We start from the raw sequence: 24,969 nt of genomic DNA on the forward strand, positions 1-24,969 counted from the left end.
TATTAAACTAAGCTCTTCCAAAAGTTTCATCACAAGGTTTATTTCATAGAATCTTAATCTCTGCAGCATTACAAACTGGACGCTTGCTGATATGTTGGGGACCATAAATTACGAATTATGGAATGATAATAAAATATTTCATTTTCGATGACCTTTTAAGAGAATAATTAGTGTTGATCATTTGAAAATTTAAAATCAATCTCAATATTTTAAGGGTACCCAAATGTGCCACTTTACATGCTCATGCTCAAAATATTTCTATCTTTGGGCTATAATTTCGTATAAAAGTTATAAAGAATTAAAAGGTAATATTTTAAAGATGAATGAAACACTTGACATCAAAACTTTGTCATTTAATTCACCCCTTGACTTATTTTCAAATAGGCATCAATGCAAAAATATCATTAATTTGAAAATTTATGCACCTCGCAAAATAAACTTGACACTGCAAATAAACAAACAGTTATAACCATCCATAATCTATTTTAAAGATAGTAAACAATTTTGCAATTTCTAACACTCACAAAACTATTTTTTAGCTTGTTTTCAACATTTTAATGATTGCAAAGTTCACTGACAGAAATGAGTTTTTTAAACTTCAATTACATGAAAAAATCCTACAAAAATACCTTTGACAATACTTATTTAGATCCAAGATTCAGATGCAGCGGGCAAATTACATGGAACAACATATCTGAAACAACATTTAAAAAGTGCGCATAAGCATTTTTACAGCTGGAACTGTTTTGCAAATTCCGAGACAACAGGTAACTATTTAACAAAACATTTTTCGAATTTCGTTAGCGTGGTCTCGTACATTCTTCCCTTGGAAATTAGGCATTTTCAAATAAAGATATCTCTACACAGCAAAAAATACGATGGTAAAATCGCATGCAAAGCATGCACATCACTAGGCTTAGTGATTTTTCACGCTCGAAAATTGCAAATTTCACGGGGACCTCAATTTCAAAACACCGAATTTCACGCAAATTTCGCGGAACGTGAAAAAAGTTAAAATAACTCTGAAAATTTTATGTTTAAATCACGAAAACTACTTTTTATGCGTAATTATATGTTATTCTTCGATAAACTAAAAAAATCCACACTAAATTTGAGCGTGACAAAAAATCCTTCAAATTTTCAAAAAAGTTTCAACCTGTTTTATGGATGAGCTCTATATATTTTTTGAAACAATATGTAGGGCATTCGTATTCTCATTTACAGAACTGCTTCACTGCTAAAAAGTTTTCGCGCATTTGCTTCTGTTTTATCATTTTATTTAATTTCATATCAAAGCAAGATTTGACAATCTTGTCCAGCCAAAATGAGTAAAATAATTTGAATTTTCTGCGACATTTACTGTCGTTCTACGCATAATTTTCCCATGTTCAAAAAAGGGCAACTGAGAAAAACGCGATTGAAATTTTTCGATCGATTTTTGTGTTTCTACGCATAATTGTCCCGTGAGTCCCTATTCGCCCTGTTTGTCCCTAATCACCCCGGGTAACATTTTATCACCCTTATTTATAATCCTCTTAGAGCTAAACAGGTACACAAGATGAAATGCTTCTTAAACTCATGATTTCGTGATAGAAAATACTTGGTGGGACACTTATGCGTAGAAGTTCAACGGTGGGATAAACAGACTTGGTGTTGTTTACAATGATTTTCTGAACAAAGTATTAGATTTTATGTGTTTTTTTTTCTGAAAATATACGTAAAATTATTACTTGTGATGTTTCAATGCATTCCGATGCAATGGCGCACTGCAAATGTTAATAAATGACAAGAAGAGTGCTAGGCGTCATCTAACCTAAGGCACTCTCCAGGATCCCTTCGAAAGATTGGCTGCGCTAGGGTCTGATTATTAAATATACGTAAAATTAAGCTTAAAAATGATAAAAAGTCAGAATCGTCCAAAAATGACATGGGACAATTATGCCTAGAACGGCAGTTTAGCACATAAAAAAAAATATTTTTTGAGGTTTTCATCTCACTTATCAAAAACTGAATTTAAAATCAAAAGGCAAAAATAATGTAATCTGTAACAAATGCAACATTATTATTGTAAATGAGAACAGAAAACATAAAAAGTAGTATTTTTTAACTTTCACGGAAATCATCAACCCAAATAAGCAAATATCGTTAGGACTCAGAAAGAATCTGAAATGTTTTAAACAGTTTTAAATAAATACTCTTCATTTTTATTTATTTTATTTTTTTTTTGTTTCAAATAAAATAACAGTAAAATTTTTATTGCAGTGAACGAAGATATTACTAAATTTAGTTAGTTTCTAAAAGAAACTGAACAATTCTTCAAATGATACATTTCATGGTTTTCAATTGAAAACTTATAAAATTAACTTAAACAGTCTTTATGGATGATATATTTATTTTGTTGTTATTTAAAAAAATTATTTGAGGAAATTGATAAATTTCACGAATTTCTCGCCGTCAACGAAATCGTCAAAAATCACTAACCCTGTATTAGTAATTGAACCAAGGTATTCATTTGCTTAATCATACAGTAATTCATTCCTATTTGAGTCCGATAAATTATTTTAAGAAATATCGTTACAAATCCCCACAAACATAAAATTTCACGGGATTTCGCGGAAAAAAGCCAAATTTCGCGGATTTCACGCTGTCCGCGAAATCGTGAAATTTCACTAACCCTACACATCACCTTCGTCAAAATAAACACTTAATATTACACACTGCATGTACAATTTTTGCAAACACAAAAAAAAAGTTGCCACCGACGGGATTCAAACCCAGCACCAACAGTAAGGACTGGCGCCTTAGCCCACTCGGCCATCAGACCGATGAAGAATGGAAAGGATAAACACATATATGCTCTTGACAATTCGGTCAAGTTGGTTTCCCATACTGATGGGCTACATATTTCAGAGTGTAAAATCACATAAAATTGCATAAAATAATGCAATATTTATTTTACACCCAAGCCTTTTACACGCAGCTGGATTACTACTTTTTTAGCTGTGTATTTTAAAGAAAAATACCGCTTATATGTTAGTTGGAGATATTTAGGTTTTAAATCTGCATATTTTTTACCTTAAAATGGTAATTTTTACCCAAGAGTCCGAATTGACTTTTGAAAAAGTAAAAATGTTTGTTTTTTAGAGCTCTAAAGGTACCCCGAAAATAAATTTCTCTAAAACTTGACCCTTAAAAAAATTGTGCGATTCCGTCGTTAAACTTCTTCCTTTTCCTGCCATTCTTGAACGACTAAACAGTAGGGTGCCCAGAAAAAATGACCCCCTGCTCCACAAGTGGAAAACGGTTTTTTGGATTATTTTAAGCAACTGTGTAAATTTTGAGCGACATTGCACAGCATAAAATCCGATGGTAAAATCGCATGCAAAAGCATGCACATCACCTTCGTCAAAATAAACACATAATATTACACACTGCATGTACATTTTTTGCAAACACAAAAAAAAAATTGCAACCGATGGGATTCAAACCAAGCACCAACAGTAAGGACTGGCGCCTTAGCCCAGTCGGCCATCAGACCGATGAAAATCTGTAAGGATAAACGCATATATGAGCTTGACATTTCGGTCAAGTAGGTTTCCCATACTGATGAGCTACATATTTCGGGGTGTAAAATCACATAAAATTGCATAAAATAATGCAATATTTATTTTACACCCGTGCCTTTTACAAGCAGCTGGATTACTACTTTATTTGCTGTGTGGATGAGATTAACGCATTGATACTCGAGCCTAAAGTTGGTGAAAAAAATGTTTTTCATACAAAAATGACTTTCTTAAATCGCTAATAACATTTCAGTATCGAGTTTTACAGTTTTTGTATGTTCTACAAAGTTGTAGAGCATTAAATTTTCAATAAGAGTCTCACTTTTGGGAATATTTGGATGGAAGTAGCGCACCGTGCAGACCAAACCGTAAGAAACTTGGGTTTTCCATACATTTTTCAATTTTTCCCACACAAACTTCACCTCCGAGTATCAATGGGTAAATGATGACCGATTTTGCTCATATTTGGTCCAGAGTCCTAAAATAGGTCAAGGAACAATATTCAGCTTGTGAAGCGAGGTTTTGAAAAAGTCCCATATTCTGGGCACCCTACTAAACAGCCTACTTTTCTGTACCAAAAATCACAGAATCGAATAGTAACCGAAAAGTTCTATTTTCCAGCAATGAAATGGATAATGAAAAGTTGAACTTTTCAACACTTGTTAGGATAAGTTATACTTTTCAATTATTTTTTTTTATTTAATCGATTCATTGACTCAATGCATGGACATTTGTCCTATAATTCTGCTCAAATGGTGTTTTTCGGAATTGAAAAAAAAAACGTTGTATGGAACTCGTTTCAAAACATGATTTTTTCATGACTCGTCGTATTTATCCAATTCGGTGCATCTCGTTGGATGATTATACGACTCGTGCTGAAAAAATCCTCTTTTGTTGAAAAAATCCTCTATTATTTTGTAGGTTTGCTCAGAAGCTTTCTTTAAATTTGGTCGTAGAAGGCGACAAAGTTGCTTGAGTTCGCAAGTCCATTTTTAGAACATAAAAAAAACCGCAAAATTATTCATGAAAAGCTAGAATTTTGAAATCACCCTAATCGCGAACCATCCATAGTTTCAACTAAACCAAAAGTTGCTCTTTTCTTTTTTCGACAACTCCCCAAAGATCCAATACTTCAACATTTTTTGGAAAATCCATTTTCCACATAATTTTGCGATCTGGACCTCTGTGCGAACTTCATAAAATCTTAACCGAAAACAGAACAAGTGTGTGTGTGTGTGTGTATGATTTTTAAACTATCCAAAAGCCTTATGCTAAATTTGAAACAAGCCTTAAGGTTTTACACACAATTTATAATGAGATGCCGAAAACCTGCTATCCTTGTAAACAGTACTAAGAACATAGATGTGTACGGGAATTTACGCAATTTTCCCAAGTTGGAGTCTATAAGATTGATTTTTTTAAAGGGTACTTTTTTCAATAACTCTGAAAATGGCACCACTCTGGAAATCTGTAAACAGATATCTAAGGAATTGACTTTTAGTCAATTTTATATTGTTAGCAAATTGACCATCAACTAGAATATTTTGAACGCCACTGCTCTTCCCACCCGAAATTTATGCAATTCCCAGTGAGTGAGAACCTTTCTCGCTTGAAGGCGTTCAGCAGCCGCTGCTGAAATTAGATTGGAGTCACAGCAGATGGTGAAAATTTTCGATCAATGAATTTCAAGATCGGCTGACAGTTTTTTTTTTATTATTATGGGTTGTCGAAAATCGAAAATACGAAAATACGAGGCTGGTGGCTGGGGTTACAAATTTGGAATGATGTGAGGGTTCATTTGATGGAGGCTTTGTGTGGTGCATACATTTGGGCTGAAACGTGATGGAATTAAAGCTGGGTAAATAGTTCAAAGTTTGAACTTATTTCTTGCTAACGTTCTTCGTATAAGATAATTATGCTTTTTTTTATTTTTTAACATTATTGGGAATAAAAAAAATCAAATCAGCTTGCCGACTTATTCCAAACTAGCATCACCCACCCTAAATTCAAATGACTGTTGAGGAATGTATTGAACGTGTCCTATAAATGGCAAGAAGGAATTTATTTTTAACCCCTACCAGAAAAAAATAATCCGAAACGGTGCGTAAGGATTGCCAAACGCAGCAAACTTCCTTCCTGCCGAAGAACATTCATGGCACGTTTCGTTCGATTTCGGTGAGGGGTGGAGGAAGGAATGTCCCGGAGAATGTATTCTTGAAATGTGAAAGAGGAAGGGCGCCAAGTAAAAAAAAAATCGGAGAAATGGGAAAAACCATTAGCAGAGGCCGAATTGGTTGTGGGAAAAGCTTCCCGTGCCACGTGGCTTACACGGTCATAAAAATTAATTGCTTTTTGATGGCGGGTGAGTGGTTGGTTGATGTGTGGGATTCACGTTCCAATCATCGAATTAGGGAAAGGACTTGAAGAATGTGGCGGCATTTGTTCACTTAACGACGGGGCACTTTATGAACAATGGAAGGTTTTTTTTTGGCTATGGTGAATTAAAGTTGGTTGAAAAATGGGTTATCTTATGAAGTTATAGTTCTACTGATATCAATTCTCAATTTTCACAATAAACTTTAAAAAATCAAGCAAAAATATCCAAGTTTGGCAACCTAGTATGTACAGTTAATAGTCTTCAAGTTAACATTACATACCTTTCTATTGCTAAAAGTTGTGATTTTTTTTGAAAATGACTTCTGAAATTGCATATTTTTATCTTTAAAAAGGGTTTTTCATGAGTCTAAATAATTAATGGGTAATTCTCTACTCTATTCTTTACCAACTCAAAAATCGGGGAAAGTTTCCCCGACCCCTCTTCGATTTGCATGCAACTTTGTCTTAATGGGTAACTTTTGTCCCTGATCACGAATCCAAGGTCCGTTTTTTGATATCTCACGACGGAGGGGCGGTACATTTTTGAACATACGAAAAAAGAGGGAATTTTTTTGTCAAAGAGACTTTCATGTAAAATTAGATGCCCGATTTGATTGCGTACTCGGAATTCAAAAAAAAAGGTATTTTCATCGAAAAAACACTAAAAAAGTTTGAAAAATTCTCCCATTTACCGTTACTTGTCTGTAAAATTTTTTATAACATGTCGTTTTAAGGGAAATTTATTGTACTTTTCGATCTACATTGACATTTTTTTCATTTAGAACAAATTTTTTCATTTTAAAATTTCGTGTTTTTTTACTTTTTAAGGTTATTTTTTAGAGTGTAACAATGTTCTACAAAGTTTTAGAGCAGACAATTAATTAAATTTTGATAAATAAACATATGGGATTTGCTTATAAACATCACTTCTACAACTTTGTTGAACATTATTACACTCTAACAAATAACCCTGCAAAGTTAGAAAAAAACACGAAATATTAAAATGAAAAATTTTGTTCCAGATGAAAAAATGACCCTTCTGGGTCAATGTTGATTCAAAAAGTACATTAAATTTCCCTTAAAATGACATGTTCCAAAAAAATTTACAGTCGAGTAACGGAAAATGGCACCTCTTTTTCGAATGTTCATAAATGAAAGGGGTCGTACCGCCCCTCCGTCACGAGATATCAAAAAACGGACCTCGGGTTCGTGTTCAGGGACAAAAGTTATCCCTTAGAACAAAGTTTCACGCAAATTGAAGAGGGGTCGGAGCAACGGCTGTGTGAGTTGGCGGAGAATTACCCTAATATTTGGCAACTCTGTACACGGAGAAAAATCAGTTCGCCAAATCGTAAACAAGCGCTCATGAAATTCGGACCCACGAACGAAGTGTTCAAGTTGTATGGCAGTAGCATTAAAAAACGTTAGGGGAGTTGGGGGTAAGACGGCCACCCTAAGGGAGAAGTCTAATAAAATTTACACAACAGATTATTTTGATCTCAAATTACGTACATATTGTTCTACTACTAGTTTATTATAGAAATGACATAAATTAGTTGGTCTAAAAACCAATTTTCAATACTTTTCAGCAATTTTAAAAAAATAATTGAAATCGTATATATATGAAATACGCGGGGTAAGACGGCCACCCATGTGGGGTAAGACGGCCAGTGCTATAAATTAACTTAATAACTTTGCTAAATCCACCCAAACACCTACATGGTTGGTTCAACAGACTTCTCTGAACATCATAACTATTTTGGTTGGAAAAAATCAGGTTTCAAATGTGAAGAAAAATGCTGTTTAAAAAATTTCATATTTTGGCTCAGTGAATTTCATATTATTGCGACCACATTTTATGAAAAACTATGAATTTTTACTACAAAACAAACACAATTTGGTACAATAAAAATAGTTTGTGTATTTCGATTAGAATAAGTAAATCAAAATTATGTAAACTATATTAAATAAGCGCTTTTTGTGAAAAGTTTGCTAGGATTTCATACTATTCAATGAGTTTTGCTTTATCACAGTAAAGAATGTTGTCGAAACGGTAGTTAACAGCATTTTGATTAAAAATGGATAGTTTTATTGAAAATGCTTTTCCTTTATCTACAAATATGTCTTAATAGTCAAAAACCGTCAAAAATATAACCTATATCAAATAAAATCTACAAATTACGGGTGGCCGTCTTACCCCCGGAGGAGGTGGCCGTCTTGCCCCCAAATAAATTATTTTTTTAAACATTTTTTGTAAACAGTTCATTGCATTTTTTGAACTTTTTCGAGGGACATAATCTAGGGAAAACTTCAATTTAACATGAAAAAATATTTGAAGACAGGAAAACATATTGTTATTTAACAAAAATGCCTAAGTTGTAATTCATGAAAATTACATCCAGTTTCAAGTTCAAAAATTATTTCTTCATTTTGAGCTATTTTTATACTATTTCAAACAATATTTTTGACAAAGGTGACTCCATATGCATTATTTAGCATGAGGAACAGTATTGCTAAACATTTTAGTAATATTCATTAGTATACTTATTAAAACAGTAGGGTGGCCGTCTTACCCCGCCTGGCCGTCTTACCCCCAGCTCCCCTACATGGTATTTGAATTTTGTTCGTGGTTCACATTTTCATGGAAGCTTGTTCACGATTTCGCGGACTGATTTTTCTCCGTGTGATTAAATTTCACTTCATTGAATAGATTTATACTAGATAGTTCTTTGACCAAATCGTTTTGTTGTAGGATAGGTTTTTGAAAACAGGTTTTTGATGGTGCAGTTATAGATTTTAAAGTCGGAAGGTTAATCTAAATTTAAAAATAATTTAACAAACTGTCTTACTGTTTATCATTTCAATGACATTCCGATGTGAAATAAAATGTGAACTTTGACAATTTTATCTGGAAATATCTCTACTAAAGAGGAATTCAATGTTGTAAGATAAATAAATGAAAAACCATTAGGAAATTTGGGAGCACTGTCAGCAATAACCACCTACGTTTGGATTCTATGCCGTTTTAATCTTCTAATTTTCAGAAACAATTCATAGGTTAAAGGGACCATTCTTCTTCTTATGATAATAGCTGTATAATTTTTCATGACTTCAGCAGTTTGACAAAATGTAATTTATTATCCACTAAATCCCACATAGTCAATATATTCCGATGACTCTAACACTCTCTAAACTCATCGCGATGAGTTGAACCTGGGACAACATCCTGCCAGCCCATCATCGTGCCATCCCAACCAAATTATGTAGATTTCAATAGGTCCAGCAGCGGATACCACGGATTCAGAGCCGATGATCATCCCACCACCATGAATATGCATGAACTTTCACACATCACAAAGAATCCCTCTTTGGAGGGTTAGGAAATCCATCTTCCAGAACTTCCTGCCTTCAGAGAAGATGTAAATTAGAAAACAAAATAATTTTCATGTAATCTAGTAAAACGTTTCCCGGCCCGGCACGGAACGACGTCGAGGACGAGGACGGCTATTGTTAGTTTGATGGTCCCTTCCTGTGTAACGAGGATCCCACAGCTTTTCCCACAGGGCAATGTCAGGAGGAAATCTTCACTCTAATGAATATTTCATGTCAAGCTGAGACGACATCGATAGCCAGCACAGCACGGCGATTGTCCGAATGTCCTGCGAAGGATTCTAATGCTCCCGCAGGGAATGGAGGACGAAGCAATCACATCGCAAAGGAATGCTGCAAATCGGGACTCAATGACGCACTTGGTACGCCGTGTAGAATTTTAGACAGTGATGGGAAGTTTTGATTTTGCTTCAAAATATACATTTCTTGTAAATTTTCCTCACACAAAAAATTAATAAATATGATTGGGACAATTTTCCCATCCCTGCATTCCAAACAAACAGTTCGTAAAAGCTTGTCCACAATGTCAACCCGCGTAGATCTTGTCCACCGTCACCTGTCGTCTTGGTGGGAGGGTGGACACAGCCGTCACCACAGACACACAGTAAGTCACCCTCCGCTGTCCGTCTATCCGTCGACTCGTCGTTGAGTCGGTGGTCTGTTAAGCGGAATGGTTTTATTGGCCGATTGTTGGCAGACTATGAATTCAGAAGGCAAAAGCTGTCACATCGCTGTCACAGCTGCTGCTACTGAGGGCTGACTGTCTGCCGCAATCGTGCAATAATGGTGACGATAAAATTCCCCAGTTGATTGGAATCAGAAAAGGTGGAGCTTGGTGTCACTCTTGGCTGATTGTGTCTCGGACGGTAAGTCGGTAGGCTGTATATTAAATTGATATATGTGCGATTGGAAAGTCATAAATCGAATACTTAAGATGGGCTTGATTGGTGATTGATTGGATGAACATTGGTAAATCTGTAGAAATTGTGGTGATTTACTGTTCCGTTGAAATCGGTGTGAATTGTTTGAGAGAACAAACAAAATTTAAAGCAGATTCAGATTGATGCTCGTAGATGTTCAATGTTTGGAAAGGAAAATAGTGTCTGGCCTCTTGAAAAACTCTCATCGATGAACCAGGCTTGTTTTAAAAAAATGAAAAGTGATAAAAATACTGTTTTCAAACTCAAATATATATCAACATACCTGAAGTACAGTCATCCCACATATTTGGAACGGTTTCCAGATCGACCAATGTTCAAAAAATCATAGCAAATCGATAATTGAACTTAATGATTCGCTTTTACCTTCCTTTGAATGATTTTCTTGCGATATTTCGAATGCTGTATCGAACATCTGCAAATTTCAACTTTTATATGAAGTTTTTGAAATCCACAAATTCGGAACACTTTTTTCGTACGAATGTAAACAAAATTTGGATCCCTCCAAATAATGACTTCGCACACTGAAACCACTGAAACTCAAGCTTAGTGGTGTTTTATACAAAGATTGATAACTTTTTTTGTGAAAATGTCAGTTAAATTCAGTTGTTCCACAATTGTGGGAGGCACAATAATATCCCACAATTATTAAACAGGCCATTTGGAGGCAGTGTTTTGCTGCTCTGGACAAATTAGTCTTGGAATGAAGTTTTTTTGTTCAATTTATTAATTTTTTTGTGTGAGCAAATAACTTGGCATAATTTAAACCAATAGAAAGCTATTCAATATTTTGTATACTGAACCACAAAAATTGCTTGACAAATGAAGAAACCCGAATCGGAGAGTGAACAAACTTTTTACTGATACAAAGTGAAACATTGATTTGATAAATATTTGATTTTTGAACCTTGTTCAACTTACAATTTCAAATGCTTGGGACAACTTGCAACTAGTAGTCATCATATAGCTTCAATCGAACCTTTCAGGTTTTAATTTTTCAAACAATTATTTTTCAAACTTTTTCAATTGGCAAACTTTAATTATTCTTTTTTACATGGTAATAGAAATTTATCAACAAATACAAAAAAAAAACTGCAAATTTTCTACAATTTCATTTTTTTTTTTCCAATAATTTTAATTGTGATTATTTTTATTTGGATGAAACATTGTTTATGCATTTCTTATGTCAAACGAAGCCATTTTGCTTTATTAGTTTTTCCATTCAAGTCTCTTCAGAAAAAATGGGTACACGAAATAAAAACTATCGCTTTTTTATTTGATTTTTTATTGCCTAAAGCTGAATTACCAAAAAATCATATTTGTAAAACTTTTATTGTTTTTTGATAATTTTCAGAGTACTGAAAAAGGCATTTTTCGGTTGATGATTTTTGGAATATAATATGAATAACTGCCAATCTAAATTTATTTTTTTTTTGTGAAATTTTCTGGGGTACTTTTCAAAATGCTCAAAATGCTTGTATGTAGTTTGAATAGTGCAAAAAATGTGTAAAGTTATTTTTGATTGCAACATAAAAATGGCTTCTTTTGGACAAAACTTCATTTAAAGTAAAAAATATCACGTAACAAATTAGATTGGCAAAAACGAAGAGAATTACTCTGAAATGAAAATTAAGATTCAATAATCAATATCAATAAATGTATTAAAGTTTTAACAAATCTAAATGAAAAAGATATGTCAGAAAAGCATTATCTATAACATCAATCTCGACAATTTACAATTGCTCCCTGATTCTTTTTTTTCTAATTAAAAATCAAACTGAATAATACTCCCTTTGTAAGATGGTTGAAGAAATTTCACCAAAATTTCAAAACAGCTTTTCTGTGAGTTTTTTTTAACTAATATTGCAATGCAATGCAATGCTTTAAAATATGGATTTTAGGAGAGTTGTTTTTTGTATCATTTAAACTTCACGTAAGGTTCCCAATTTTGACAGTCGTTATGATTATCCAAAATTCTGTGGCATAAAAATGGATCTTTTGATCGATTTGATGTCCTTGACAAAGTTGCTGGTATTGAACACCTCAGAAAAATTTATAATAAGTTATAAAAAGAAAGGTGGTCCAATAGTTGTTGACCTTTTGGTATTGTGAGCATTATATCAAAAATAACTTTATCAAAACTCAGCAGAATTGTGCTCAAATTTTTATTCATAAAATCCGGGGGAGATTTTTTTTCCTAACAACATCACAATTCTCAATGAAATTTTGATTCGCTTAACAATTTAAGTAAATTCGTAGATTTTTAAAAAAGATTTTGAAATTCTTCTTTTTGACATCGGCCAAACAAAAACATTGAAAAATATTTGAGTCGGTCTAATTTAAAAATATATATCCTGAAAATTTTCATAAAAATTTTAAATTCAAAACTGACTTTTTGCCGATTTTTACCCTGAGCATCGACAAAATTTAGTTTTATTATTTTTCTTCAAAAATAAATAATAGGATAAACAAAAATGCAACTCAATCATTATATGACATCAAATGCATGAATTTTCGCTTGCCTTATTCTTACAGTTAGTACAATTAGAGAAAAAAATATTTTATAAATGTCGAGTTGTGAAATATTTTTATTAAATTGCCTTTAATCAACAGAATAGAAGCAACAAAATTCAGCAACAATTCTAGTACAAGACTTCCACCCATCAGGCCAACCTTTTAATCCCTACTTGGAATGAACAATCAACCATCCACATTGAGCCCAATTGATCCCTTCGAACAATCAATTCCACTCGGTCAATTGAGCTCGACGATTTTTCTACATTTTTTTTAGTATCTCCCAGCTGTCGACCACCCTCTTAACGCCCAATTTCAACGCCGTAACGGCAGACCCGAGTCAAGCAGGTATTCAAGCAAGAAACGGAAAATCTGATTGAGTCCCATTCAAATTTGTGCCACAATCAGCATTCCCCACTCCCCGGACCCCCTTTCCACTTGCTGTCAAAACAAGACATTGGACCAATCGGCATCTGCCGTGACGTCGGAACTTCCCTTACTCTTCTCCCTCTTTCAAGGGATTTTTTTTTTTCGTCGGGGTGACATATGCCGTTGCGCGTCGAAAATTAAATTTATTTGCTCGTCAAGAGGCTGATGGGCGCACAAAAAAAAAGAGAGGAATCGAATCAATCCTGATTGATCCTAACGAAGAGGGATCCGCCCTCCCGCCCTTAAGGGATCCCTTTGAATCTTCCACGCCCAGGTGTGCGTCTTCTTGGGACGGAGCAGAACCCGAAAAGCTGGGAAAAAACCCCGATCAAGCGGATTAGCATTCCGATGATTGGTCTGTGGATGTCGGATTCTGGGTAAGAGCTTTCAATCAACCCATCGTGTGCCCTCCTTGCCCCGCCGTGAACCATACTACCGTGCTATAAGCTAGGATGTGAAAAAGGAATGTTGTCTAGTCGTTGAGTAGGGTCACGAGGGGTCAAAAGAGCATTTGGAATGTTTTTTTAAAGCAGAACTTTATGTTTTTATTAATAAACACTTGGCAAATGGTAAAAAAAATATTTCAAGCATTTTGAAAAAACAAATCCCAAGCCCATTTTACCCCCTTCACCCAACCATACTCATCCTCCTTCAACGGTCCCAAATCCTCGTACGCAGCGGTATGTGCTCCTGCCATGTCTAACCGGGGATAATCCCAGGTCCTTCCGGGGAAAACCCAACTCCTCGGAGCAAGGACCTCAGGTGAGAAAATGGCCATACTCCATTAGGTCCGTTCCGCCCCGTCCATCAAGCAAGAAGGATGACTCAATTTGCGAAAAGTGCTGTTGCTGCGTTCACAGATCGAGGAAAAATTTTTCACTGGATTTAAAACGAAAATTACACGCGCCCAAAACAGATGCTTCTGCGTGGTCGTCTCATGTCACGCCGGCAATCTACCCTGCAGGCGTGGGGTCCCCAAAAAAGATCCGCATGATATTCTGGAAATAAAAGAAAGTCTTTGTGCTCTCGGATCCCAACTTCACAGCTACACAGTAAAAAAATGTGTAAACTTGGATGGTGTAATTTTGGAAGGTTGAATATTACCTCTTTTAGGATGTAATTTTACCTCAGTTTAGACTGAAAAAGCGACATTACAACAGAAAAGTGGTAAAATTGCACATTTCCCAGATGTACTATTACCATGATATTTTTTTCTGTGTACCGGGGATGTCTCCGGCCTGACTGCCAGTCAGTGTGCTGTTCTTGGTCCTTGACAGTTCACTTTTTTGAAGGATGTCTTCGGTCTCTGGCTCTGAAGAGGAATTCGGCTTTGTAATAAAAAGAGGAGAAAAAACACTTTTCACAAAGAGTTTTGTTGGTTGATGGACAGGTGCAAGAATGGTTTTCAGGTTTGGGATGGAGGACTTCAGCTTTGATGTTGGTTGCATTTGAAATGCTTTTTTTTTTGTTCGGAGATAATGAAGACTTCTAAAAATAGTCTTCGTCTCACAAACTTCACAGATCTTAACAATAAGAGCTCGAGATATTATGATTCAGATAAATTGTAATACCATTCGGAATGCACGCTAAGCATAAAAAGAGTAAAAGCTTTCATAGACTGAGCGATGATACTCGAAAAATAGATAAAAGCATAATACTCACAACCCATCAAAACAAAGATATGTTTCTATGTTAAAAGCTACCTGAACCTTAAAAAGATATTGAAAATATAGCTAACAGCAAAACAAACTGCGACAACTTTCTGCAAATCAAGTTTTAATTGGTGCATAAATAGCCTATTCTTTTTTTGAGAAAAGAAAACAGAAAAAGTATTATTTTTTAACTTTCACGGGAATCATCCACCCAAGCAGGGATGCCAGATACACAGATTTGTCTGTGTTTCACAGACATTTTGAGCTCGTGTCAGACATTTTTTGAGGTACACAGACTTTTTAAAAACTTCATTAAATTGTTATTTTGTTAAAATATCAATCGAAACTTATTTCGTTAGTCTTCAAATGCTTAAAAACACAATTTCTGATAGATTTCTATGACTGTAAATTGATTTATTTGAATTTCAGACAAAGACACAGACATACACAGCCTTTTTCACAGACATTTTAAAAAATCATGTGGCATCCCTGCACCCAAGTAAACAAATATCGTTAAACTTAAACAGAACTCAGAAAAAATTTAAATGTTTCAATATGTGATTTCAGAAATATAAAAAAACTCTTCCTTTTATTTTGAATAAAACAAAGTTAAGCTTTTCGCAATTATTCCTTTCAAATTAAAAAGGCAGTAAAATTTTTCATTACAGCGAATAAAAATATAACTAAATTTAGCTAGTTTCTAAAAAAACTCAGAAATCTGAGAATGGTTTATATCAACTTGACATACATATATATTCAAGCTCTTTAATTGAAAACTAATTAAATGTAATTGAATAGTCTTCATTGATGAAATATTTATGAAATTTAAGAATTTCACGCCGTCCACGAAATCGTCAAAAATCACTTACCCTATATTAGTAATTAAACCAGGGTATTCACTCGCTTAATTCTACAGTATTTCATAAAATAATGTTTATTCCTATTTGAGTTTGATCAATTATTTTGAGAAAAATCGTTTCATTTTCACACAAACATAAAATTTCACGGGATTTCGCGGAAAAAGCCAAATTACGCGGATTTCACGCTGCCCGCGAAATCGTGAAATTTCACTAACCCTAAATATGATGACAAATAGATGGTTTAGAAAGTTCCAAAAAATATCATCCGAATGAAAAATATCATCAAACAATTTACAGATTTTGGTAAAATAATTATCTATCAATCTCTATCCATCTAATTCAAGCGCATCTTCAACGTCAGAAAAATCGATTTTTCCACCGTATTGTTCACCCGACAGAAATAAGAAAACTTTTCAACTCACGCTTCCGAATCGAAAACGGGAAACGTCAGTCAGCAGTCCCAGCGCCGTCCGTCACTGTCAGAAATTATTCATCGCAAGCCACCGCCGAGCCCGAAGTTCTATTTTCGTCCAATTGTTGGTGTTTGTTCTGTGTGAGGAAAAATACAACATTTTTTTCTGGAGCCGGAATCGATACTCCGGCGCTGTCACGTGTGACTCGTGACGTTTGAGCGATTATTGATTTGAGCTTCCTTGCGACGTCCAGCGGTCCCCGGCCCCTGCATGGTATGCAACCTACCGCACACAATGGAGTCATCTTCTTCATCAAAAATTCAGCACCACACATAATGGCCACCTTGGTGGGCGTATTTACCGGGAATGAATGGCACGCAGTTAATTGCAATGAAACTTGCATGACCTGCAAAGCATACATTTTTAATGGAACGCCATTATATCCGCTGCCGCTGTTTGAGGTTCACTTTGGTCACGTAACGAGAGAAGCTTTTAGTCGGTCTGCAAATACACCCGAATGTAGGCTAACAAACGCGAAAAAAATCACTGGTGGCGCACTCAGCACCCCATCAAGTTCCGTTAGCGATGTATAATCTCGCCAGAAATCGATCCCATCAATTGGTAGCACCCAATTAGTCGCGCGCAAAACAAGCGACTTCTGTCATCTCATCGATTGCGCGCCTGTAAGGCGGCAACCCGAGCTCAAAATATCAAACGTCATCTTCTTTTTCCTCGCGGGAAAAATGTGTCATCATCATAATCACCATCACCGTCGTCGTCGACGACGTCGTCGTTATGATGGGTTTCTCCCGGTGACATCGGATTCCTCTGCGCCCAGAGGAGATGGCTTTCGCCTTGATGGTAGACTAGCCGCACAACATCTTGCACTGAGCGATCATAAAAATGGAAAATGTACGCCCTCGTTTTACACACGTTGCCTCTACTTCTTCTCGATCTCCTCCAACAACTCACCCCAGTGTTGGCCTGTTTGGCTAATCTAGTGTGAGTGTGTGGTGTACGGCACGTTGCATACTTTGCAGGGGCGAAGCATGTCAGATAAACAACCTAACGAGATTTTCCTCTCAGCAGCAGCAACGAGTCGCTATGTCACAATTTCCTTGCCTTCTCACACTGTGACAAGTCTCGTTCGAACACGACACACGTCAGGCTATTATTTTATCGTTTTGGCGATTGATTTTTCGCTTTTTTTTTCTCCGTACAAATACGGTTCAAGTTGGTATAGTCGTGTTTAGTGCACTTTGCAGCAGGGAGATAGAAAGGGGGAGCAATCGAAGGAAAACGAAGAAAGTTGAAAAGAACTTAATCCTGTCATTCCGTCAAATATTGGATTATCGATTGGGCTTGGAATAGTTGCAGTGAAGAACGTGTTCCGTTTTTGGATGGAAAAGTTGGATACAGTTTGCATGGTGATATACAAAGTATAACTTTGATTTATTAAAAACTTCGGCATCCCGGTACGAGAATCGAACTCACGACCTCTGGATTGGAGATTTAATCTTTGAAGGGATCTGACTTTGCCGAGCCAGACGGCAATCGAACCCATCACCTTCCACTTACAAGGCGAAATCCGTAATCTCACGGCCACGGAAGCCACAACAAAAAGTCAGAGATAAAAAAAAAAATAGCATTCAAAATACAAAGCATTTTAAAATTTGATGACTCGATGTGCTAAATTTCGGTTCTGGATGTCATTTACATCAAATTCCATCACAAATTACTTAGTAAAACCACAGCCTACTTTAAAACCTGTAAGTTTGAACAGGGTTGCCAGTTTATCGTTTCCATGTTTTATTCAGTTGTTAAATTGACAATTTAGGTTTATTTGTAATAGATTCATGCCTATATAAATTTAACATTGTTCTAAAGTCAAAGCAAACTTTAATATTTGAATAATCGAATAATTTGAACTAAAGTAGTAAAAATTGAAGTAAAATATTCTTAAACATATCAATTATTTTAAATAGAATGTTGACAAATTTTTCTTCCCCTGCATTTCCATGTATAAACAATAATTTTTAACCTGTTAGAGATTATTTAAAAATATTTAGAGTTCTTTTTTCGAAAAAATCGGAAAATTTTACGAATGGAGTACCGGAAACCGATTCCATAGTGGCCAAATCAGTCCAAAAGTGGTTTTGGGAATCATGGATGAGCTCGACTTTGCAAATGATGATCTTTGAGATCCATATTGCCTTTTCAAAAATTATTCAGAAATAATCCCGTAATTTGCCATATTCCGGGTTTCACCGAAGACTCCGGGACCGGTTTCAAAGTGGCCAGATTGGTCCAAAAATGGACTTGGGAATTACCAATGAGCTTGATTTTGAAAATAATTAATTTTAATATGCATGTTGCCTTGACCAAAATATTCCCAATAATGCTCCACAATAGAGCGTAATCCAGGTTTCACCGAAGTACCTGGGACCGGTTCCAAAGTGGACCAAAAATGGTCTTGAATATAACAAATGAGCATTATCTATCATTCTGGCATGGATTTGACATAGATGATCATTGAATATTTATAACTGCATGTAAAACATGTAGTAAAAAGAGGGCTGAAAAAAAGTTGCTCCTTTATGGTTTCGGGAATTACTTAGGGTAAATGCCTCTATTTTTGACTTTTCAAAAAAGCAACATTATCTAGAAATCCGCATCTTTTGTTGTTTAGATATCGAAAATCCGTCCACAGGGAGCCGAGATATAGCTGTTCAAAGTTGGAGTTCCACCTTTTCCTCGAGCATGGGAGTTTAGGTGTTAAAAAGGTTTTTAGGGTACCCCACAAAGTTTGAGCCAAATCAAAAATTACAAATAAAATCCATTTTTAACTCTTGACTCCGGCAACCAAATTCTACCAAACTTCTGGACAATACTTGTGTGATATGTGGTTTGTCAAACGGAACGAGTTTGTTGTTGTTTTTATTTTCATGAAATTATTTTTAAAATGTCATTTTCGGTACCGGGACCTAGTAAGGACCGAATCGGCTTTTGTAATTACTTTTTTTTCTTAAAGCTAAGAGTAATTACAGAGGATTTTGTGAACGAGTTTGTTGTTGTTTACATGGCGAGCTCTAGTTTTTGTTTCCTAAAGGTCAACAATTAAAAGTCGTTTTTATCGAGCACGAGCACGTTGATTTTTACAAATCAAAGGAAAGGCAAAACGAAAACTTTAAAAAGTGTTAAAAAAAATTACGCGCACCAAACAATAAAAAAATACGAGTGACCCCTAGTTTCTTCCCCCAACGACCCAGGGGTCCTCCAGACAGAGTGCACTTAGCGTTCCTGTCAGTAAACATTAGGACCCTTCGCGTCCAACCAAAACAGGAAAGTGAGGGTTGAGGGCTCCGCAAAAAAAATAATTCCCAACGTCAACGAGGGGTACATTAGAGTTAATTATACCAAATGGAAGATTCATGTCACGGGGTACTTTCTTTTGCTGAAACAGGGTTGCCTGTCGAGAGTGAGCCGGGAAACCCCCTCCCGCCAAGGGATAATTGGATTGTCCCTTGGCAGGAGGGCGGACGGATGCCACGTGGAGTGTGCAGCCTCACAAAGAAAGCTGCTTTTCATGTTGTTAGTTGCAGTCATGCTGGTTGGTTTGACAACAGCAGGAAACAACAACAGGGTTGGAAGGAGTCTAAGACAAGAGAGAGAGACAGTGTTGCCAGTTGTCGTGGGAAGACAACAATTTGAATTTTCGTGATTGATGGATTTATTTTGAATGGCCGAAGGGTTGCCAGATGTCACTATTGATTAAGATGACAAATTATCCGGAACATGATGTGTCAAAATTTTATTCGAATGTCATTCAATTAAAAACTTGACAGATCCTTGTCAAACAATTGAGTATTAATTAAATCAATGTTTAATAATCACCCCTCCCCCTCGCCCCTCGTCTGACTGAGATAGCGTGTGACAAAAGCGTGGGCGGTTCCCCTTAAACGCCCCGCCCCCCCGAACCCCCCGTGCTCCTTGTCTGTCCCCCGTTTGTAATGTGTGCTATAACTTGCAGGCGCTGTTGGTGGAGATGGCGGCGACGATGAGACCGACAAAGAGAAGGAGGAGGAGGCCGAGCGCGAGCGCCAGGAGGCAATCCGCGAGGCCGAGGAGCGACGAAAGGAGAAGCACCGCAAGATGGAGGAGGAGCGGGAAAAGATGCGACAGGAAATCCGAGACAAAGTGAGTACCTACTTGAAGGAGAGGAGCAAGAATCGAAAGAAAGAATGAACCAACTTTGGTTGTTTGAGTTTTTGAAATGTACCTCTCTTCTTTTTTTTTTTTTTTGTTCACACAAGTTTTATGGATGTTGTGAATAATTAAGAAACAAGAGAAGGAAATGTCACGTCTTGTCAACTTTGCAGACGGCGCAAAGTCAAAAGTTTAAGGTGTGACTGACTGTCTAATTACATCCGAAAACAGATCTTTCTTCTGAATTTGCACAGATTTATGGTTCGTGCGACTAAAAATCGATTTTGTAAGGGACCTTCCATTTCATGTAAGGACCATGCTTTAATTAATTCTGGGTTCCAAACATTTTAAATAAGATCTTTTGATAAGCCGACGCCATGTGGCCAAATTGGAAGCCATAATATCATTATCACCCATAATCTGGGTGATTTCATTTTTTTTAACTTTGTTATATCCCCCCTCCCACGACTTTTGGCTATTTGAAAAACTATTAGTCATTTGAAAAAAGAGGTTTTTTGGTAAATTGACAAAAATCGCAAAACTTTGGGGCCGTGCCACCCGATAATCATGTAAAAATTTAAAGAGTATACCAATTCTTTCAAATAATTTGATTATGGCTTTGCCTTCATAAATGCCCAAGCTGTCAATACTTTGTATTAGTAAATTTAAGGCTAGAAATAAGCCAAAAATGTATCTTAATCCTGAATACCTTAAACAAATTCAATAGGGCAACATTGAACCACTTATTCATAGTGTCTAGCGTGGTCGCTGCCGGCAGTGCAGTGGCAATACGGCCCAGCAAGAAGTTACCGGGGAAGATCTCTTTACCCTGCCAGAGTTCTTTGCTCTCGCAGAGGAGATGATGACGCGGTTTCGGACCTGCCGTAACAAGGCGGAGCAATTCCTGGCCCTTGGGGAGCTGATGATCAAGCACATCTATAAAGGATAAAAAACTGTGATCTAGTTTGAAGCTTTTTCTATTTCTATCCCCGTTCCTTTGCAATTTTAGTAATTTTTTTCTTACTCTTGGTGACACATTTATTTACAAGCAATAACTGTTCCAACATGGGTTATGATGTAACACACAGCTGTAAGGAACTCCAAAACTCTGTTATGTACCTCAAAAGAACTTATTGTATCTTGGTTATTCACCAATAAAACCGAATTGAGTTGAAATTTATAGTGTCATTAAAAGTTAATCAATTGATAACTGTAAAGATATTTTTTCTTATTTCTCATATCAAAATATGGAACAGAAGCGATTTTCTACTTTATAACAAAAAAAAAACCATTATCTTCCAACTTGATCCCAATCAACCAAATCTGATCATCATTCAAGTCAAAGTGGATGAAACGAGCAAAAATGAAGAGAAAAAAAATCTCTTCCATAGCTTCTAGCAAAACTAACACCTGCCTTTCACCTGGTTTGCCATAAAGCGACAGAAGAAAAAGAAAACAAAACAAAGGCGCGAAACAACACAACAACAAGAACCACCCCCCACCACACCCAAACACCCAGAGCCATCCATCCTGAGCAGGGTGCGAACAAAAAAAAAAGAACCGCCCCACCTTTTTTGCCGTCTGCCGTTCTGCATCCCAACTTTGTAGCGCAAAAAACAGCACGAGAAAAAATAAAGCTGTCTGAAATAACATCAATAAAGTTTCCACCCCCTGGAAGAAGAACAGCAATGCTCGCAGCGGTGTGTTTATATAGTTGGTGTTTGCTCAGGTGTAAAGTGATGGACGAGGTAGACCTTAAGAGTTTTTTTTTTATTTTATATTTTTGTTTGAAGATAAATCGATATCGTTGAAAACTGCAAGTGCCGTCACGGTAATCGCCTGTTTGTGGGAAATTTGTGTTAAAACTTCCCTTTTCGTACATACGAGCACGTTATCCTAGTTTTTTTAAATAGCCCTATATGCGCCTTTAAAGCGGATTCAGTGCTTTCGAGCTCTACGTCGGCTTTATATCGGCACTTTAAGCAGAAAAGCCGCTCCAAGCAATTTCACGCCCCCCCGTCGGAAGCGAAGTCTATTCACCTAGCTGAATCCTATTAGCCTCCGGATGTTATCGCACCGTACCTCCACCACCAGTCACAGTCTGTCCATCTCTGGCATCGATTCCGTCGATAGATTATTCCGACCGTGCACTAATCACGCCACGAAAATGGCTTTCTGACACTGGCTTGCCGTCGTCGTCGAAGCGCCACGGACAAAGTTATGTTTTCCGTGAAAATCAGCAACAAATACAAACGCCCACCCTCCCCGGCCTCTCTCGAGCTTTTGACTGGTTTCGCTGTTGTGTTGGATGATGAAGGCTGAGTTTTTCTGCGAAATGAAAGCAATGGAGAGGGGGGGGGGATGGAGGCATCTTCGCAGTGTTCAATTAATTTCCCCTTTTGTTGGCCAGCAGGATTGGCTTTGTTGTCGGAACGGATTAACTGCTTCGGGAAATCGGTTTTCATTTTCGAGGCCTTGGAAGGGGATCTTATTGTTGGGTTGAAAATGGAGCTTTTGAGAACTGTTTGGGGCACTTGACAAAATTTGGTGACAGTTAATGATGTTGAGTGTTGAGAGACTGTGAAAAGATCATCTTAAAGAGGCTTTTCTTTGCGTTAAACCGCATTTACGTGAATTTTTTATGAAAGTATCTTTTCCGATGTTTAAGCATTTGGCTTTTTTTCGCAAAAATATATTCTTTTCAATTTGAAAATAATAAGTTTTTTTTGTTTTTTTTTATAATATTTTCCTGTATTTTTTTGAAATATTTTCATAATAAAATTTTATTGCCGTAAAATATTTAACTAGTAAATCTTCAATAGGGCGAAACCTTGGATGTAAACAATAGCCTATCCTTTACCTTGCTCAACAATAACTGTCACTAGAGCAAGTGGAATAGACTGCTTGTTTACAATCAAGGTTTTGCCTATTTGAAAAGTTATTACGGATATATTAAACGACAAGGTCATCATATAACTAATCATCGTAACCATCATGTTTCCAAACTTTATTTTCATCAACCACAAGTTGTTACATGGAAAATTCATGTTAAATAATTCTATGGAATTACAGCACCAAATGATACAAAAACTTACCTCAACTTACTACAGACACATTTTATTTTACTCGTTATACTGATTTTACGTTTGGTTAAAAAGGTGCTACGTTCTGAAGGATTATTTTATTACTATGATTTTTTTATCTTTTATCTTTTAATTTTAAATTCAGACGACGAGAATTCTGTTAAATTTCACTTAACTTAGCTCATTAGCAATTTTCTGAGATTTCGGTCATTCGATTTTTTCTGTATTTTTTAATTCGGCTGAAACTTTTTTGGTGCCTTCGGTATGCCCAAAGAAGCCATTTTGCATCATTAGTTTGTACATATAATTTTCCATACAAATTTGGCAGCTGTCCATACAAAAATGATAAGTGAAAATTCAAAAATCTGTATCTTTTGAAGGATTTTTTTGATCGATTTGGTGTCTTGGGCAAAGTTGTAGGTATGGATATGGACTACACTGGAAAAAATGATACACGGTAAAAAAAAAATTTGTGATTTTTTATTTGAATTTTTGTCCCTAAATCTTGATTTGCAAAAAAAACACCATTTTTATTATTTTTTTATTTTTTTTACTTTTCAGCATTCAAATGGGTGCTGAAAAGTTGAACTTTTCAGCAATTGTTTTGAAAAGTTACACTTTTCAACATTTTGATTTAAACGATTTATTGACAAAATACATGGAAATTTGACATAAAATTTCACTCAGTGTGTGTTTTTTGGAATTGCAAAAAATGTTGTATGGAACTCGTTGCAAAACTTGATTTTTTCAGCACTCTTCGTATTTATCCAACTCGGTGAACCTCGTTGGATAAATGTACGACTCTTGCTGAAAAAATCCTCTTTTTGTAACTTGTTGCATAAACTACTATAGTGAAATTTTGATAAAAGACACCGTTTCAAGTTATAGCCATTTTTATGTAACTTTTTTCAAAATAGTCGCAGTTATTGATATCTTAAAAATAGTGCCCATGTTTACCCACTTTTGAAAAAAAAAAAATTTTGAAAAGCAGAGAAAATTCTCTATATTTTGCTTTTTCGGGCTTTGTTTATACGACCCTTAGTTGCTGAGATATTGCCATGCAAAGGTTTAAAAACAAGAAAATTGATGTTTTCTAAGTCTCACCCAAACAAACCCACCAGTTTCTAATGTCGATATCTCAGCAACTAATGGTCCGACTTACAAAAAAAAACATAAAACATTCGTGAAATTTTCCGATCTTTTCGAAAAAATATTTTCAAAAATTTTAAATCAAGAATAACATATCAAAAGGGCGTAATATTGAATTTTTCAAAAATATTTTTTTCAAAGGTGGGCAAATATGGGCACTAATTTTAAAAAAATAAAAACTGCGACTATTTTTAAAAAAGTTACCTAAAAATGGTTATAACTTGAAAACGGTGCACTTTATCAAAAATTCACTAAAGCACTTTTTGATTGAAAATTCGATTTTACATCGAAAAATGAAGTTGAAAAATTTTTGCGACCAATATTTCGATTTTTTGAAAAAATCAGTATTGATTAAAAAAAATCATAACTCGGTCAATGATTTTTTGCACAACCTGG

The 24,969-nt window shown here is 35.7% G+C and overlaps 1 protein-coding gene across 10 annotated transcripts in view; it reads left to right on the plus strand.

The window, feature by feature from the left end:
- LOC120415460 (complexin) overlaps window positions 1–24,969 on the plus strand; it is a 488,836-nt gene that overhangs the window by 387,462 nt on the left and 76,405 nt on the right. For 9 of the 10 annotated variants that reach the window (XM_039577042.2, XM_039577033.2, XM_039577016.2 and 6 more), the window contains one exon: window positions 20,166–20,332. In XM_039577042.2, coding sequence (XP_039432976.1) covers window positions 20,166–20,332 — 167 coding nt within the window. The remainder of the gene's footprint in view (window positions 1–20,165; window positions 20,333–24,969) is intronic. The other variant, XM_039577076.2, reaches the window with a different exon arrangement.

This window comes from Culex pipiens, chromosome 1 (assembly GCF_016801865.2).
Source record: "Culex pipiens pallens isolate TS chromosome 1, TS_CPP_V2, whole genome shotgun sequence".
NCBI lineage: Eukaryota > Metazoa > Arthropoda > Insecta > Diptera > Culicidae > Culex > Culex pipiens.